The sequence below is a fragment of the Barbatula barbatula genome, assembly GCF_947034865.1.
Source record: "Barbatula barbatula genome assembly, chromosome: 18".
Taxonomy (NCBI): Eukaryota; Metazoa; Chordata; class Actinopteri; order Cypriniformes; family Nemacheilidae; genus Barbatula; species Barbatula barbatula.
In genome coordinates, this window is record NC_136781.1 from 1508857 (window position 1) to 1520893 (window position 12037).

Sequence of the window (12037 nt, forward strand, 5' to 3'; positions counted from 1 at the left end):
ACACGAGCGCATACTCAGACTGATGACGAGGAGGGGCAAATGTGGGCGCGCACAGAGGTTACAAAACACTTCTTTAGTGACACCAAGTGGCTTTGAACAATAAGCTATAAATACAAGATCATTCAAACCTTACTTAAAACACGCATATTTGCGTTCTTGCCAATTTTACTTCAGTGACTAGCAAATTAAAACACTAAAGATGAACCTGTTTTGTCTTACCTTTTCTGTATTAGGAAGTGTTTGCGTTCTGGTGAAAGTGTCTCCTCCATTAATACTGATCAGCTCCGCATCTACATGCGGAAATGGCGCAGGGAAAACCATTACGTCACTCTTCAGTGTATCCGAGTTAAAGCACACGTCATACTGTTGAGTGGATTTGGAATAAGACCAGCTCCCGTCAGGGTGGGTGGTGATCATTGGGGCGCTGTACCTCCCCAAACTGCCCTCTGTCCTGTGGCATTTCACTGCTATCAAACTGATGAGGCTCAGCAAAAAGATGACGGATACACACACAATGGCGATCAGCAAATACAGATTTAAATCCGAGAAACTCTCCTCCTTCATAGGTACATGTCTGAATTGAGTCTTGACGTCACCTGTGTTCTCAACAACCACGACATCAATAGACACAGTCGCTGACAGTGAGGGCTCTCCGTTATCAGAAACCAAAATTATCAAAGGGTGGGTTTTTAAATCATTGTCACTCATTCTCCTCTTAGTCCTGATCTCCCCGCTGCTGGTTCCGACTCGAAACAGATTGTTTCCTTTGGGCTCAGAGATGTGATAAGACAGCAGCGCATTGTAACCAGAATCCGCATCTACAGCCCTGATCTTGGCCACAAAGTAACCCGCCTCAGCAGAATAGGGAATGTTCTCGGTGTTAACGGAACCGTGCTCGGAATAGGGCGCGAGAACTGCGGGACTATTGTCGTTCTCATCCAGAATAAAAACATTTACAGTCACGTTACTGCTGAGCGGAGGAACACCAGAGTCTGTGGCCTGAACTTTAAACTGAAACGTTTTAATCTCCTCATAATTAAAAGACTGCAAACTGTGTATATCTCCACTGTCAGAGTTTATGTTGATCATAGATGTTACTGGACCTATTTTAATACTATCGAATAATGAATATGTGATCCGGGCATTATCATCTAAATCAGGATCAAAAGCAGATACTTTTTTAATAACAGCTCCGATCTGACTGTTTTCTTTCACATAAACATTAATTACAGGATCTGGAAAGCGCGGTGCGTTATCATTCACATCAGAAACGTGTACAGTAATGACACTGGTACTAGAGAGAGGCGGAGTCCCTTCATCAGTTGCTGTGATAGTCACGTTATACTCAGACGCTCTCTCTCTGTCTAGCGGACCGTTAACAACCAAAGTATAATAATTCTTGTACGAGTTTGTAACTTTAAAAGGGACAGAGCCCTGCATTTTTAAATGGGCTTGCCCGTTTTTACCAGCATCATTATCAGTCACAGTTATCATTCCAACCATGGTATCAATGGGAGCATCTTCTTTCACTGTACTTACTAAAGACGTCACAGATATCTCTGGTATGTTGTCGTTCATATCAACAACTTCGACCAAAACTTTACAATATGCTGCTTTAGGGTTGTGACCTCCATCTTTTGCTTGTATTCGAAGTTCAATGGCACTCGTCTTTTCGTAATCTACATTACGTTGTACATTAATTTCGCCCGTTTTGGGATTTATAGAAAATGCATTATCATTGTTGTCATTGTTGTGATTGACAATAGCATAAGTGATTTCACTATTTACGCCCTCGTCTAAATCAACAGCTTGAACAGTTATCACGTGTGTACCAGGCGCCGCATTCTCAATTATGCGAGCTTTATACAAAGGCTTGCTGAAGACAGGAATATTATCGTTAACATCCAAAACGTTAACTATGATTTCTGATGTACCAGATTTCGGAGGTTTTCCTCCGTCTACAGCAGTCAATGTGAGCTGGATCACAGACTGTTTTTCTCTGTCTAAAGCTTTCTGCAGTACTAACTCGGCAGATATACTCTGTTCTCCTCCGCTCTGAACATCCAGAGAGAAATGTTCATTCGGGTTCAGCTTGTAGCTGTTTACCGAATTAGTGCCCACATCTGCGTCAAACGCGCTTTGTAAAGGAAACCTCTCCCCTGCAATAGCTGATTCGGTTATATTTAGATTTGATATGGATGTTTGAAATGCAGGCGCATTATCATTAATATCAAGAATATTTAGTTCAAATCTGTAAATGTTTAGCGGTGAACTAATCATAGCTTCTAAAGGAAGGGAGCATTTCATATTCTGCTTGCATATGGCTTCTCTGTCAATTCTCTCTCTGACATGAAGAATACCAGATTTTATATTTGCATCGAAATACCTCTTGTTGGGTCCCTGGACGATATGAAACCCCCGCACCTCAAGTTCCTGAACATTCAGATTAAAATCTTTCGCCAAATTCCCAACTGTAGTCCCTGGGTTTGCTTCCTCCGTCAAAGAATACACAACCTGACCGCCGGCAAAATTCCAAAGCCGGCAGAGTAAACACACAAGAAATCCAAATCTACATTTTCGTTGTCCTTTGGATGCCATCGTCTGTGAATCTTTTGGATGTGACAAAACCACAGAAATCCGTTCGCATAGTCGCAGAGTAAATGTATAAGCCACACGGCAGCAGTCCTCTAACACAATGGCGAACTGGGAACAAAGCCCTCCGTTCGTGAAACCAACTACGAAACAAGGAGGAGCTTAGCTCAGTAACACATTTTCGTATTAAATGGGAGGCTACTGGCATCGTGCGGCAATTAGAAACATTATTGCCAAAAAGTGTAAATACAACATCGTTATGAGACGAAAAATCGTAATTGAATATAAATATTCAGCATTAAATATTGCAAACGTTTCACTTGATATCGAGTGTCCAAAGGAGGCATTGGTAAGCACATGTTCAGGATTCTTAATTGTTTAGGACCCAAATAGAACGTAACATTTTAACTAATTAGACAATAGATGACTAAAAACTTGCCTAATTTTTCTTAGGAATCTTTGCGTTTCAGCACCACGGACAGATCATCTTGTAAAAAACACAAATAATTTACACTGCTTATAGACTACAAAACACGAAGTATTATATGGACAAGAACTCTATTTAAAATCGTAAAAATAATAAATATTATATAAAAATATATAAAACAAATCAAAACCCTGATAGCTGAGTAGTTTAAAAATAATACCCATTGGTGTGATCTAGTAAAACATTTAGGGGAAAAACTCTTATAAAACTAACATATGATTTTTTTATAATCAAAATGCATATTTTTGATACAAAACAGCATAAGAGAATTTTATATTTATTGTCAGTTTTTCCGAAATTTTGCTGTAACACCTTTGGAAACATACTGTTATACACCATTGGTCAACATAGCATATCTAAGTGAAAGCAAGGTTCTGAACACAACAGAAAAAAACTAACCTATTTACCAATTTCTTTCTTACCTTCTCTTTAGTAGGAAGTGTTTGCGTTCTGGTAAAAGTGTCTCCTCCATTAATATTGACCAGTTCTCCATCTACAGGTGGAAATGACGCAGGGAAAACCACTACGTCACTTTTCAATGTATCTGAGTTGAAGCACACGTCATACTGTTGAGTGGATTTGGAGTAAGACCAGCTCCCGTCAGGGTGGGTGGTGATCATTGGGGCGCTGTACCTCCCCAAACTGCCCTCAGTCCTGTTGCATTTCACAGCTATCAAACTGATGAGGCTCAGTAAAAAGATGACGGATACACACACAATGGCGATCAGCAAATACAGATTTAAATCCGAGAAACTCTCCTCCTTGATAGGTACATGTCTAAACTGAGTCTTGACGTCACCTGTGTTCTCAACAACCACAACATCAATAGACACAGTAGATGACAGTGAGGGCTCTCCGTTATCAGAAACCAAAATGATCAACGGGTGAGTTTTCAAATCATTGTCACTCATTCTTCTCTTAGTCCTGATCTCTCCACTGCTGGTTCCGACTCGAAACAGATTGTTTCCTTTGGGCTCAGAGATGTGATAAGACAGCAGCGCATTGTAACCAGAATCCGCATCTACAGCCCTGATCTTGGCCACAAAGTAACCCGCCTCAGCAGAATAGGGAATGTTCTCGGTGTTAACGGAACCATGCTCGGAATAGGGCGCGAGAACTGAGGGACTATTGTCGTTCTCATCCAGAATAAAAACATTTACAGTCACGTTACTGCTGAGAGGAGGAACACCAGAGTCTGTGGCCTGAACTTTAAACTGAAACGTTTTAATCTCCTCATAGTTAAAAGACTGTAAACTGTGTATATCTCCACTGTCAGAGTTTATGTTGATCATAGATGTTACCGGGCCGCCCACTAATGAATATGTGATCCGGGCATTATCACCTACATCAGGATCAAAAGCAGATACTGTATGGATAACAGCTCCGATCTGACTGTTTTCTTTCACATAAACATTGATGACAGGACCTGAAAAGCGCGGTGCGTTATCATTTACATCAGAAATGTGTACAGTAATGACACTGGTACTAGAGAGAGGCGGAGTCCCTTCATCAGTAGCTGTGATGGTCACATTATATTTAGATGCACGCTCTCTGTCTAGAGGGCCTTTTACAATTAAAGTATAATAATTATTGTATGAATTTTGCACTTTAAAAGGAACAGACCCGTGAATTTTTAAATTGACCAGACCATTTTTTCCATCATCATTATCAGTCACAGTTATCATTCCAACCATCGTATCAATGGGTGCGTCTTCTTTAACTGTATTTTCCATGGACGTAACAGAGATTTTTGGAGTATTATCATTCATGTCAACAATTTCAATTAAGACTTTACAAAGCGCCGCTCGTGGTTTATGCCCTTTATCTTTTGCCTGCACACGGAGCTCTACTGCATTTTTTCTTTCAAAATCGACATCTCCTTTTACTGTAATCTCACCGGTTTCAGGATTTATTGAGAAAGAATCGACATTTTTATCATTATCGTGATTAATTATAGCATAGAAAACTTGACCATTTACACCCTCATCGGGGTCACTGGCCTGAACTGTGACAACTGAAGTACCAGGTAGCGTGTTTTCATTAACGCGAGCCTTATACAACGATTTACTGAAAACAGGAATATTATCGTTAACATCCTCCACATTTACGACTATCTGCATTGTGCCTGATCTCGGAGGTTTTCCTCCGTCTACAGCGGACAGTGTGAGCTGGATCACAGGCTGTTTCTCTCGGTCTAAAGCTTTCTGCAGCACTAACTCGGCAGATACACTGTGCTCTCCTCCACTTTGAACATCCAGAGAGAAATGTTCATTGGGGCTGAGCTTGTAGCTCTTTACCGAATTACTGCCGACATCTGCGTCAAACGCACTTGGTAGAGGAAACTGCTCCCCTGGTAAAGCTAATTCTGAAATGTTTAGCGTTGTCTTTGCGCTACGAAATACTGGTGAATTATCGTTAATATCAATCACGTTTACTTCAAACCTGTATATGTTCAAAGGCAAGTTAACGACTGCTTCTAATGGCAACGAGCACTTCACGTTCTGTTCACAAAGCTTTTCTCTGTCTATTCTCTCGTGGACGCGAAGAACACCAGTCTTAAAATTAAAATCAAAATACCTCTTGTTTGTCTCAGACACTATATGAAATCCACGTCTTTCAGTCTCTTGTACATTTAGGTTTAAATCCTTTGCTAAATTCCCAACTGTCGTGCCTGGGTTTGCTTCCTCCAATATGGAATACACAATCTGTCCATCCGTAAACATCCAGAACCGAAGAAAAACAGCGAAAAATATCCACAACATAAACGATTGAGCTTCTCGTGAATACATTTTACCAGACCACCGCTGTGTTTATACAATGAAAAGTTGTCCGCATGTCTGTACAACAGATTTCACCTGATAGACGGGGAGGACTGCATCCGAAGACAATGGCGGACTCGCAACAAAGCCCTCAACCAAAACGACTGCAAAGAAAAAGGAACATAGGAGGAGCTTTTCCATGTCCTGACAGCAAATACAACAGGCAGATACTGACATCGCGCGGACAATTTTGTGTTTGACCAAACGATTGTGCAACATACTGCCTCGAATAATCATCGAAAGATTTTTAAGTGAGACCATGATTCAACCGTTCATCAAAGTGCTTCACAGTGGTTAAATTACGAAAAAAGTAATAAAATATTTATATACCATGGACAGGGAATTATGCGAAAAATCAACGAAGCCTTCAGGTTAAGAATTAAAAAAATAGTGTAGCTACAACGCACGAAATACTCCAAATGTCTTACCTTGTCTTTATTAGGAAGTGTTTGTGTTCTGTTAAAAGTGTCTCCTCCATTAATACTGATCAGTTCTGCATCTACGGGTGGAAATGGCGCAGGAAATACCACTACGTCACTCTTCAGTGTATCCGAGCTAAAGCACACGTCATACTGTTGAGTGGATTTGGAGTAAGACCAGCTCCCGTCAGGATGGGTGGTTATCATTGGGGCGCCGTACCTGCCCAAACTGGCCTCTGTCCTGTGGCATTTTACAGCTATTAAACTGATGAGGCTCAGTAAAAAGATGACGGACACACACACAATGGCGATCAGCAAATACAGATTTAAATCCGAGAAACTCTCCTCCTTGATAGGTACATGTCTGAACTGAGTCTTGACGTCATTTGTATTTTCAACAACCACGACATCAATAGACACAGTAGCTGACAGTGAGGGCTCTCCGTTATCAGAAACCAAAATTATCAAAGGGTGAGTTTTTAAATCATTGTCACTCATTCTTCTCTTAGTCCTGATCTCCCCGCTGCTGGTTCCGACTCGAAACAGATTGTTTCCTTTGGGCTCAGAGATGTGATAAGACAGCAGCGCATTGTAACCAGAATCTGCATCTACAGCCCTGATCTTGGCCACAAAATAACCCGCCTCGGCAGAATAGGGAATGTTCTCGGTGTTAACGGAACCGTGCTCGGAATAGGGCGCGAGAACTGCGGGACTATTGTCGTTCTCATCCAGAATAAAAACATTTACAGTCACGTTACTGCTGAGAGGAGGAACACCAGAGTCTGTGGCCTGAACTTTAAACTGAAACGTTTTAATCTCCTCATAGTTAAAAGACTGTAAACTGTGTATATCTCCACTGTCAGAGTTTATGTTGATCATAGATGTTACTGGACCGTTTTTAATACTCTCTAATAATGAATATGTGATCCGGGCATTATCATCTAAATCAGGATCAAAAGCAGATACTTTTTTAATAACTGCTCCGATCTGACTGTTCTCTTTCACATAAACATTAATGACGGGCTCTGGAAAGCGCGGCGCGTTATCATTCACATCAGAAACGTGTACAGTAATGACACTGGTACTAGAGAGAGGCGGAGTCCCTTCATCAGTTGCTGTGATGGTCACGTTATACTCAGACGCTCTCTCTCTGTCTAGCGGACCGTTAACAACTAAAGTATAATAATTATTGTACGAGTTAGTAACTTTAAATGGTATTGACTCACGAATCTTGAGTTGGACATGTCCATTTTTCCCGGCATCATTGTCTATTATAGATATCATACTAACCACTGTGCCATTAGGCGCGTCCTCTTTAACAGTATTTACTAAAGAAGTAACAGAAATGGCTGGAGTATTGTCATTTATATCAATTATCTCTACTAAAACTTTACAGTACACGGTCCGTGGTTTGTGCCCTTTGTCTTTAGCTTGAACTCTAATTTCGACCGCGCCACCTTTTTCGTAGTCTATAGTGCCCTTTACCATTATTTGTCCCGTTTCAGAATCTATGGAAAATGCCTCTACACTATTATCGTTGTCTTGGCTCACTAAAGAATATGCTATTTCACCGTTTGGTCCCTCATCTGGGTCACTGGCATGAACTTGAATTACGGAGGTACCAGGCGGTGCATTCTCTACTACTCGAGCTTTAAACAGAGGCTTACTAAAGACCGGGATATTGTCATTTGCATCTTCAACATTAACGATGATATCTATTGTCCCTGATTTTGGAGGTTTTCCTCCGTCTACAGCCGTCAGTGTGAGCTGGATCACAGCCTGTTTTTCTCGGTCTAAAGCTTTCTGTAGCACTAACTCAGCGGATACACTCTGCTCTCCTGCACTCTGAACATCCAGAGAGAAATGTTCATTCGGACTGAGCTTGTAGCTCTTTACCGAATTACTGCCCACATCTGCGTCAAACGCATTCGGTAATGGAAACCTTTCGCCTGAAAATGCAGACTCTGATATGTTAAAATGTTTGACGGGTGAACGAAATGTAGGAGCGTTATCATTAACATCTAAAATGTTTACTTCAAAGCGATACACGTTTAATGGCTCGTTAACGATAGCTTCCAAAGGAAGAGAACATTTCAAGCTCCGTCTGCATAGATCGTCTCTGTCTATTCTATCTTGAACTTGCAGCACTCCAGTTTTTCCATTGAGATAAAAATACCTTTTATTTGGTCCAGACACAAGTTGAAATGCCCGATTAATCAGATCCTGTAAATTTAGGTTTAAATCCTTCGCAAGGTTGCCAACTGTGCTTCCTCTGTTTGTCTCTTCCGACACAGTATACACAATCTGCCCGTCCGCTGTATTCCCAAAGAAAATCAGCATATGGATAAGTATCGTTAAAACACAAACATGGTTCCCCGAAGTCGCCATGTTCCGTTTCAAAGAAATCACAAAATAGTTAACTAGACAGTACAAACTGCATTTCGACTGTGTTTAGTTTGCTATCCACGACGAATGAAAGGATGTGGCGTCGCAAACAAAGCCATCTCACCCTCCACCAGCACCGAAAAACAAGGCGGAGACACCACACACAAATATTTACAGGCTGCTGGGGACATCTAGCGGACAAACGAAGCGTTTCCAGACCACACATGAATCGTGCAAAGAGAAAATATGTGGTTGAATACAACTTATACATCGATTATGACTATTCCGAGATAAAAAATATGAACTAAATTTAACTACAAAGTCTTTATTTGTGACCAAAAGACACATCTACATAAACTTACAGATTTTTATTAGAAGAAAATAAAATAGAACCCAAATTGAAGACAAAATACAAACCCTGAAAGCATAAATGAAACCGCTACCATAGCATATAACTAGCATAAAGGTCACAACCACTTGAAAGTATTATACTATGAAAAAATACACCACTCTTCTTATTAGATGCATAAGGGGAAAGCCTTTTATTAATTTATTAAAACGAACGGCTGTGTTAAAGCGATTCAGGACCACGGATAGCGCTAACGGCTTCTTTCCCAAAAGGCCGGACATAAACTTCGGCATGACAGCCAGGTGAAGTGATAATTTCACAGGAATAAACAATTCTCTTTAATACATGCATTTTTGATTCTTACCTTCTCTTTATTAGGAAGTGTTTGCGTTCTGTTAAAAGTGTCTCCTCCATTGATACTGATTAGTTCTGCATCTGCAGGCGGAAATTGCGCAGGGAAAACCACTACGTCACTCTTCAGTGTATCCGAGCTAAAGCACACGTCATACTGTTGAGTGGATTTGGAGTAAGACCAGCTCCCGTCAGGATGGGTGGTGATCATTGGGGTGCTGTACCTACCCAAACTGCCCTCAGTCCTGTTGCATTTCACAGCTATCAAACTGATGAGGCTCAGTAAAAAGATGACGGATACACACACAATGGCGATCAGCAAATACAGATTTAAATCCGAGAAACTCTCCTCCTTCATAGGTACATGTCTGAATTGAGTCTTGACGTCACCTGTGTTCTCAACAACTATGGCATCAATAGACACAGTTGCTGACAGTGAGGGCTCTCCGTTATCAGAAACCAAAATGACCAAAGGGTGAGTTTTCAAATCATTGTCACTCATTCTCCTCTTAGTCCTGATCTCCCCGCTGCTGGTTCCGATTCGAAACAGATTGTTTCCTTTGGGCTCAGAGATGTGATAAGACAGCAGCGCATTGTAACCAGAATCCGCATCTACAGCCCTGATCTTGGCCACAAAATAACCCGCCTCAGCAGAATAGGGAATGTTCTCGGTGTTAACGGAACCGTGCTCGGAATAGGGCGCGAGAACTGCGGGACTATTGTCGTTCTCATCCAGAATAAAAACATTTACAGTCACGTTACTGCTGAGCGGAGGAACACCAGAGTCTGTGGCCTGAACTTTAAACTGAAAAGTTTTAAGCACCTCATAGTTGAAAGACTGTAAACTGAGTATATCTCCACTGTCAGAGTTTATGTTGATCATAGATGTTACTGGACCATTTTTAGAGCTTTCTAATAATGAATATGTGATCCGGGCATTATTACCTACATCAGGATCAAACGCAGATACTGTATGGATAACAGCTCCGATCTGACTGTTCTCTTTCACATAAATATTAATGACAGGCTCTGAAAAGCGCGGTGCGTTATCGTTTACATCAGAAACGTGTACAGTAATGACACTGGTACTAGAGAGAGGCGGAGTCCCTTCATCCGTAGCTGCGATGGTTACATTGTATATAGACACAATCTCTCTGTCCAGGTGACCATCTACAAGTAGAGAATATTTATTTTTATACGTATGCTCTATTGAAAACGGAAGAGAATCAATTATTCTCAAATTAACAGCTCCGTTTTTACCAGAATCATTATCTTTAACTGTAATCAGCCCGACCATTGTCCCCCTTGGTGAACCCTCTTTTACATCATTAACGAGAGAAGTAACAAATATTTCAGGAATATTGTCGTTAATGTCTATTATTTCAATTAATACTTTACAATGAGCTACTCTTGGAATTGGACCTCTGTCTCTCGCTTGCACCCGAATTTCAATTGCATTGTTTGACTCCTGGTCTAAAATTCCATGAACTGTTATTTCACCAGATACTTCATTAATAGAGAAAGACTCGATATTTTTATCATTTGCATGGTTTATAAAGGAAAATAGAACAGCCCCATTTAACCCACCATCCGCATCACTTGCGTGCACAGTAATAACTGACGTACCAATTGGAGCATTTTCGGGAATTTGAGCTTTGTAAAGCGACTTTGTGAACACGGGAATATTGTCATTTACATCTATGACATTAACGATAATATTTATTGTCCCTGATCTTGGAGGTTTTCCTCCGTCTACAGCGGTCAGTGTGAGCTGGATCACAGGCTGTTTTTCTCGGTCTAAAGCTTTCTGCAACACTAACTCAGATGATACACTTTGTTCACCTCCGCTCTGAACATCCAGAGAGAAATGTTCATTCAGGCTCAGCTTGTAGCTTTTCACCGAATTACTTCCCACATCTGCGTCAAACGCACCGGGTAAAGAGTATCTTTCCCCAATAAATGCCGCCTCTGTAATATTTAATAGTAACGATGAAGTGTGAAACATGGGTGAATTGTCGTTTATATCCAATACATTCACTTCAAATCGGTACATGTTTAATGGCGAATTTACAATGGCCTCCAATTCTAAAACACATTTAAAGCTCTGTACGCACAGCTGCTCTCGGTCTATTTTTTCTTTCATTTTAAGGACACCCGTTTTCATATTTACATCGAAATACCTTTGGTTGGGACCAGAAGCAATTTGAAATCCACGGTGCTCCAGATCTTGTAAATTAAGGTTTAAATCTTTGACTAAATTCCCGACAGCAGTCCCAGCATTCGCTTCTTCCGAGACAGAAAACACAATCTGTCCACATGATATCCTTAATAGACAATAAAGTGTTGTCAGATAAATCCACAATAGATTCCGTTGTTTTAGCGAGTTTGCCATGATCCATTCGTAACACATCCACAAGACAAGTCAAACGATGTCCCACATCTTTGTAGTAAAATCAACCGTATGCTAAACAGCAGATTACAAATTATCTATTGTGGAGTCCAACGAACAAAGCCCAAGCGAGCTCAAACGCCCTGCCCCAAAAAGGAGGAGTCACATCGAGAAGAGAAAGACATTTTAACGCGGGTAGCTGATGACACCTTGTGGATAAAGCTTGAGTGAAACAGAAAATGTTTT

At 40.9% G+C, this 12037-nt stretch overlaps 2 protein-coding genes across 4 annotated transcripts in view; both read right to left on the reverse strand.

The window, feature by feature from the left end:
* LOC306907606 (protocadherin alpha-C2-like) overlaps positions 1-12037 on the reverse strand; it is a gene marked incomplete at its 5' end in the record, with an annotated part of 92730 nt that overhangs the window by 30441 nt on the left and 50252 nt on the right. The window contains one exon of one of the 3 annotated variants that reach the window (XM_079479818.1): positions 220-2699. The exons of the other annotated variants lie outside the window; for them this stretch is intronic. Coding sequence (XP_079335944.1) covers positions 220-2598 — 2379 coding nt within the window. Of the gene's footprint in view, positions 1-219; positions 2700-12037 lie in introns of those variants that run through there. 3 annotated transcript variants of the gene reach the window in all.
* On the reverse strand, positions 2688-11794 carry LOC306907347 (uncharacterized protein; the record flags this gene model as incomplete). The annotated part of the gene is made up of 6 exons (XM_079479402.1): positions 2688-2735; positions 3502-4505; positions 5052-5521; positions 5935-6002; positions 6327-8266; positions 9397-11794. 6 exons carry the CDS (start codon positions 11792-11794, stop codon positions 2688-2690), a joined length of 5928 nt encoding a protein of 1975 aa, XP_079335528.1.